This window comes from Gekko japonicus, unplaced genomic scaffold, assembly GCF_001447785.1.
Source record: "Gekko japonicus isolate JY-2015 unplaced genomic scaffold, Gekko_japonicus_V1.1 scaffold2006, whole genome shotgun sequence".
Lineage (NCBI taxonomy): Eukaryota > Metazoa > Chordata > Lepidosauria > Squamata > Gekkonidae > Gekko > Gekko japonicus.
Genome location: NW_015175423.1, coordinates 186,668 through 193,858, shown reverse-complemented (window position 1 = coordinate 193,858; position 7,191 = coordinate 186,668). Strand labels below are relative to the sequence as shown.

The 7,191-nt window shown below is 50.0% G+C and overlaps 1 protein-coding gene across 1 annotated transcript in view; it reads right to left on the bottom strand.

Annotated features, from left to right (window-relative positions):
- ABCA13 (ATP binding cassette subfamily A member 13) overlaps positions 1–7,191 on the bottom strand; it is a gene marked incomplete at its 3' end in the record, with an annotated part of 314,376 nt that overhangs the window by 146,936 nt on the left and 160,249 nt on the right. Inside the window, exons 27-28 of the mRNA XM_015425808.1 lie at positions 5,677–5,767; positions 609–785 (exon numbers count right to left, since the gene is read on the bottom strand). Coding sequence (XP_015281294.1) covers positions 609–785; positions 5,677–5,767 — 268 coding nt within the window. The remainder of the gene's footprint in view (positions 1–608; positions 786–5,676; positions 5,768–7,191) is intronic.

Genomic DNA, 7,191 nt, shown 5'->3' with positions numbered 1-7,191 from the left:
GTAACACTTAACACTTAAAGTGGTTTCGAAATGCAACAAATGCAAAATGATCATCTATGCTGTAACTGTTTCTCTTCTGCATTAGCAATAGCCAGATGTTTGCACGGCTGCAGGAGAGGCTTAGATGTCGATCTCTATGTAGAAAGATGCGCCAAAGTTTTCACGGAAATATCATGCACCTTCATCGTCTACTTCAAAAACATCTCGACAATTACAAGCACTTTGATTGGGGAAATGGATTTTTGAGCATTATCTGGGCATCGTTCCACTGAAGTACAACACTAACGGCCCAGTGACTTTAGCCAAAGTTTAAATACCTTATCAAAAACAATAGGCTACAAATCCCTTTGCAACTTTAAGAACAGGAACAGAGGGAAATTCTGTTAAGTTTCTATCTAAATAATATTTTTACCTGGGATTACAGTAAGCAGCACAATCTTATTAATGTAAAATTCAGCAGAAGCTGTTTCTAATTCCCCAGTAAATTTGCACAGGACCCACCATAGCTAATCCTGCTTTTGCTGCCAAGAAGATCTGTTTGTTCTTGTCTAGAAACAAGAGGAAAACGTACTGCAGAAATCCTGAGCATATTCTCTCGCGGTACTTACTAGCCAAGAAATTATTTTGTTGCATGAGCTCATGTGCTTTCGCTTCCAGTTTCTCCACCGACTCCACGGGCTGGAAACGGTCCAGCAGCAGACAGGCGGAGAGGTTGCCCATGAGCTGGGCCAGGAGGCCGATCTGCTCCATTGCTGAGTCGTTAAGCATTTTCTCTATCACAGTCTCTGAGAAGGGTAAGGAAAATGGACGGCATTAATGTTTAATCTCCCAAGCAATGAGCTGCAAGGTCGGTTTCCATAGGAGGGTGCAATGCTGGAGACGGAGAGGAGCTCTGTAATATCTGGAGGACTGGGGGCTCTTTCTGTAGCAGGAGCTCCTTTGCATATCAGGCGACACACCCCTCACATAGCCAATCCTCCAAGAGCTTACAGTAGCCCCCGTAAGAAGAGCTCTGTAAGCTCTTGGAGGATTGGCTACATTAGGGGTGTGTCGCCTAAGACGCAAAGGAGTTCCTGCTACAAAAAGAGCCCTGAATTATTCTGTGACAGTGAAAAGTGCCTTCAAGTCACTGCTGACCTATGGTGACCCCGCAGGGTTTTCAAGGCAGGATACAAACGGAGGCCGTTTGCCCTTGCCTGCTTCTCCGTAGCAACCCTGGACTTCCTTGATGCTCTCCCATTAGGGTTGCCAAGTCGTTCTTACTCACCGGCGGAGGAGCATTCCTTCGGTCCGGGAGCTGCTGAGGTAAGCGCGTGCGTGCGGCCAGAACGTCACAGGAAGTGATGCACGACATAGAGCACGTTGGGGCATGGCCCCAATCATTGGAGGGAAAACCATAGAGTTTTCCCTCCAACAATTGGGGCCACGCCCCCAACGTGCTCTACTTGGTTGAGTCACTTCCTGTGACGCACCCACGCTGCGCTTCGGGGGGCGGGGTTCCCCCCGGGGCCCGATTCCGTGGCGGTGGAAATCGGGCCTCCAAAGCGGGGGTTTACCCGCCACCCGCCCCCACTTGGCAGCCCTATCTCCCATCCATGGACTAACAAGGGCTGACCCTGTTTAGCTTCCAAGATCTGGTACGGTTGGGTTAGCCTGTGCCATATTCCAGTCGGGGCTGACAGACACTAGCGGCCTGTGAGAATAGCTTCCCGGAAACTAACAGCGTGCTCTCAGGGCCCCTGCCCCAGACACCGCAGACTCATCTCCTTCCCCTTACTCTCCTCTAACGACACAACAGGATTCCCATGAGGATGCTTTCCAACCACAGATGTGTCAGGCTCCACAGCGAACAATGGAGTACACACTTAACAGAAAGGTTATACTTTACTGAAGAGCTGTAGATGCATTAAAACATTCTCCAGAGGAATTTGACCTGCGGTTGCAAGATCACACAGCTCTTTGAAGCTGCAGGTGCAGCCCGTCACTGTGTGATCAGACGTAATTGTGGGTCAGAATGGGTGGGGGGGTTGCCATTTGTTCCCCTTGCACATAAACAAGGAATCACACCTCTGCATTGAGGGCCCCCTATGGAGTATGTGATGATGTGCATACTGCGGGGGGGGGGGGAAACACGGCATGGAGTCGGGATGGCCTGATCAGACCATCCCGACCACATGAGAATGTGCTTGAGCAATCAGATGGGGAAAGTCCACCCGTGGCCCGCCTTATCCAGATAACACCGGACTTTCTCCGGTGTCTGTTAATTCCGCTTCCGCGGTGGAGGAAATCTGTTTCAATGTACATGGAAAAGGGTACATATGCTGAGTCTCTGTTCTCACACGTACACAGGGTTGAGCTTGGTTTGTCTTGGGGGTACTGATGGACTCTAGCTTCGTTTTCACATCTCCTTGTTAACTCTTGCACTTGCATGCTAATTTGCTGCCATCTATCGATCTTAAAGGTAAAGGTAAAGGTTCCCTTGCTCGAAAGCCAGTCGAGTCCGACTCTAGGATTGCAATGCTCATCTCCGTTTCAAAGCCGAAGAGCCAGCGCTGTCCAAAGATGTTTCCGTGGTCATGTGGCCGGCATGACTAAACACCAAGGCGCACGGAACACTGTTCCCTTCCCACCAAAGCGGTACCTATTTATCTACTTGCAATTTCTTGCTTTCGAACTGCTAGGTTGGCAGGAGCTGGAACTAGAGACGGGAGCTCACTCCGTCATGCGGCACCCGGGTCTTGCTGATGAACTACCAACCTTCCACAGCCTGCAGTTCAGCGTCTTAACCACTTGAGCCACCGCAGCTCCTATTGATCTTAAAGGTAAAGGTAAAGGTTCCCTTGCTCGAAAGCCAGTCGAATCTGACTCTAGGGTTGCGGTGCTCATCTCCGTTTCAAAGCCGAAGAGCCAGCGCTGTCCAAAGACATTTCCGTGGTCATGTGGCCGGCATGACTAAACACCGAGGCGCACGGAATGCTGTTACCTTCCCACCGAAGTGGTACCTATTTATCTACTTGCAATTTCTTGCTTTCGAACTGCTTGGTTGGCAGGAGCTGGAACTAGAGACGGGAGCTCACTCCGTCTTGTGGCACCCGGGTCTCGAACTGCTGAACTACCGACCTTCCACAGCCTGCAGTTCAGCATCTTCAGCTCTGCATACGTATCTGGGCTCTGAGCGGCCCCTCCTAACGGCCGCCCCCACCCTCTTTTTTCCCTGTAGGTAACTCTTGAGGAGATTTTATTTCAATTTGCTTGAAGAAGTGTGTGTTGCACACGAAAGCTTACACTTCGAATAAACCGTCGTCGGTCTTAAAGGTGCCACTGGACTCAAAGCTTCGTTTTTCTCTGTACAGCTGCCCTTCTCTTGGAGAGAAAAGTAGCATTGCTAGTTTGTGCAAACCAGCTCTGGGGTTAGGACCATGGGAATCAAAGCTGCAACATGCATTGGGAAGGACTGCAGCGCAGTGGAAGATCACCTGCTTGGCACGCAGGAGGTCCCCTATTCAATCCCCAGCATATCCCATTGAAAGGACCAGGTGATGTGAAAGGCCTCGGCCGGAGACCCTGGAGAGCCGCTGCCAGTCTGAGTAGACAAACTGACCTTGATGGACCAAGGTTCTGATCCAGTATATGGCAGCTTCCTGTGTGTTCATGTAAGTAAGTGGAACTGAAAACGTTTTCTCCAAACAAATCTTTTGTAGGTTCTCCAGATTTAGATGACATTCAAATATTCTCACAAAGGTTCAGTGCTCAGCTAACAATTTGATAATTGACCTCAGCACAGTGCAGCGCTACAGTGTCAGAACAGGATCTGGGAGCCCCACATTCAAATCCCCACACAGCCATGGATGCTTGTTGGGGACCACGGGCCACTTTTGCACTCTCTAGCCTAGCCTAGTGAAAAGTACTCAGACTTACTAGCGATTTCAGCTCTCATACTTTATTTCAGCTCAGAACAAGACAAACTAACCAGCTCACAGGCCGGTTTATATGTGCAACAATCCCACACCCAAAGCACACCCACACACAAGTGATTGGCTATTTACAGTGGCCGAGAGCTCCATAGGCTCTCGGCTGGGAGCCTAGCCTGCCGATAGGCGCCGGGCCCAAAGTTCCCTCTAAGCTGAGTTAGTGTGAGCTAGCTCACAGTTTTTTAGCCTCCGGCTCACACATTTTTGTCTTAGCTCAGGAAGGAGGGCTCCAGAGCAAACTAATTTATGCAGCAGCCCAATCACTCGCTCACACCTTTAATGCCGGTAGCTCACAAAGTAGAAATTTTGCTCACAAGACTCCACAGCTTAGAGGGAGCATTGGCGCCGACTAGGATCCACTTGTCCCATTGTTACTTTGAGCGGAGCTCAGCTGCTTTGCATGACCACGTGGTGAATTGGCCACCCCTCCGCCCTTGGTCCAAAAGACACCCACACACAAAGTCCTGCAAATAGGAGGGTGCTTTACGGCTTCTCGTTGAGCTGCGAGGTGCGGGAACCGGGGCGGAAGGTGACACTGTAGCACTCGGCTGAGAGATGGGCGGTGTTGCCGGTTGTGGTGCTGGTAGCGCTGTTTCTCGGGGCCTGGTCGTGCTGTCTGTTGGAGAATCGAAGGGTGCCTCATTGTGCTGGGCAAGGGTGTCCAGTAGCTGAGGTGGAGTGGGAGTTTCTGGGGTGTCTGGGTCCTCAAAGTCCCGTAAATTAAACCCCTGTGGCTTACGCAAAGGGGGTCCCTTTGGATGGCGCTGGCTCTTTGGCTTGGAAACAGAGATGAGCACCGCATCCCTAGAGTCGGATTCAGCGGCTTTTGAGCAAGGGAAACCTTTACCTTTACCTAACTGGTGAGTACTGCTAAGTGGAGGCGGAGATTCTCTGAAAGCATTTTTAGACTCGTGTAGCATCTCCAAAGTCAGGTACAAATACCAACTCCTGGCTTATGGTACCGTGATAAGTACCTTATAATGACATTCTGGGTACCACCTCAAGGGGGCAGATTTCCCCATTAACTTGGAAGCCGCTGTGGGGTAGGGGCTATTTAGCTCAGCTTGCTCCAGGGCTGCTTAAGCACCCTACGTGCATTCATTTGGGAAATGTATACGTCATCTCTTGAGACCTGCTCCGGGCAGTCCACCCCAACCACCTCCATATACGTTGGATTAGATCAGTGGTGGCGAACCTATGGCACGGGTGCCAGAGGTGGCACTCAGAGCCCTCTCTGTGGGCACGCGTGCCATCACCCCAGCCAGGTCCAGACCATCATTAAAGTGTCAAATTCTCTGCCAAATAATTTTAAGTAAATGAAAGCATTTGGGATTGCTTTCCTTACTTTGTTTGGATCATCTTAAGTTAATGTATGCGTTGTTTTTTCTAAAGTAAAACCTCAGTATTCAGGTTAAATTGCCGTGTTGGCACTTTGCAATAAATAAGTGGGTTTTGGGTCGCAGTTTGGGCACTCGGCCTCTAAAAGGTTCGCCATCACTGGATTAGATCATCCATGATTTCCTACCACTACGAGATCTTATTCTGCATAGGCAAGTGCAACTACTACTGTGCTGTCCTCGTAAAAATGGCTCCTTTCATAAAAGGGGCTGAATGACAAGCATTGGGGCAAACTGGCCAATGATGGGGGAAGCGGGCCCAACCGGACCCATGCGTGCGGCCTACGTGCCCATCTGTGCATACTTACCGTACACCTGCAGTTTCCCCATGAGCTCACCCACATCCAAATCCAGCTGGCTTTCCACAAAGTTCTTTATGAAAGTGTTCTGCAGTGCCTCCTAAAACAGAAAATTTAAAGGCAAGGGAGGAGGCTGGGAAAACGGTGCCGCTCCTCCACAGGGCTGCACAGTCGACCGTATGTCATGCATTTCCCGCCTGTCACTTTTATTGTGCTGTATTGCTTTTTTATTATTAGATCACAGAAGACAGCCAAGGAATAGCCTTTTTCTCGGGGTCCCAAACACTCCCTGGCGAGTTGTCTTCCTAACCAGCAGTGAGAATCACTGTGAAACCGATGCAGCGTGGCTCCACAGAGCTTTAACTCTCAAGCCAACGCGCACATACCGAGTGACAAATCCTCGGAAGAGGTGCAAGAGACTCCAGCTCCTGGCCCTCTAGATTGATGGCTTTGCTGTTCTTCTACAGGAAGACGCAGCAAGGCTAAAATTTCGCCCGCACAGCACGAAGCATGCCGCTTCATGATGCAGAGGGAGACATACCGTTAAGAAGGTGACTGCAAAGTAAACCATTATTTCGAAATGTAGAAGCTGTGGTTTTTTAACGAAGGAGAGTTCAACTGACAACTGTTGTACCCACCAGTGTTCCCTCTAAGCTGAGTTAGTGTGAGCTAGCTCACAGTTTTTTAGCCTCCGGCTCACACATTTTTGTCTTAGCTCAGGAAGGGACGGCTCCAGAGCAAACTCATTTATGCAGTAGTAGCCAAATCGCTCGCACGCAACTTTAATGCCAGTGGCTCACATAGTAGAATTTTTGCTCACAAGACTCCACAGCTTAGAGGGAACATTGGTACCCACATGCTTGTATCCAGAACCCTGACATGGGGAAGGGCAGTATACCATGATCAGAGTGAGGGGATTTTTCAAGAATAGAAGAACAGTCCTCGCTGGGTCAGACTTAGGGTCCATCTAGTCCTAGGGCTGCTAACTCTATGTAAAGAAATTCCTGGAGATACGGTGGTGGAGCATGGGGGAGAGACCTCAGCAGGGTCTAATGCTGCAGAGGGGAACTGATCTCTGATGTCTGGAGATCAGTTGTGATTCTGTGAGATCTATGAGGAAAGGTTAAAGCGCTTGGGCTCTTTAGCTTGGAGAAACGATGACTGAGGGGTGACATGATCGAGGTTTATAAGATTATGCATGGGAAAGAACAGGTAGAGAAAGAGGTACTTTTCTCCCTTTCTAACAATACAAGAACTCGTGGGCACTCCATGAAATTGCTGAGCCGTCGGGTTAGAACGGATAAAAGGAAGGACTTCTTCACCCAAAGAGTGATTAACACATGGAATTCACTGCCACAGGAAGTGGTGGCGGCTACAAGCATGGACAGCTTCAAGAGGGAATTAGATAAGCACAAGGAGGGACCCGCGATACTCGCGGGGGGGGAGGCAGAGGAGGAAGCAGCAGGAGGAGGGAAGTACCCCCCCATCCTGCTGGTTCCCCCCTGTCCTCCACCCCCCTCCATC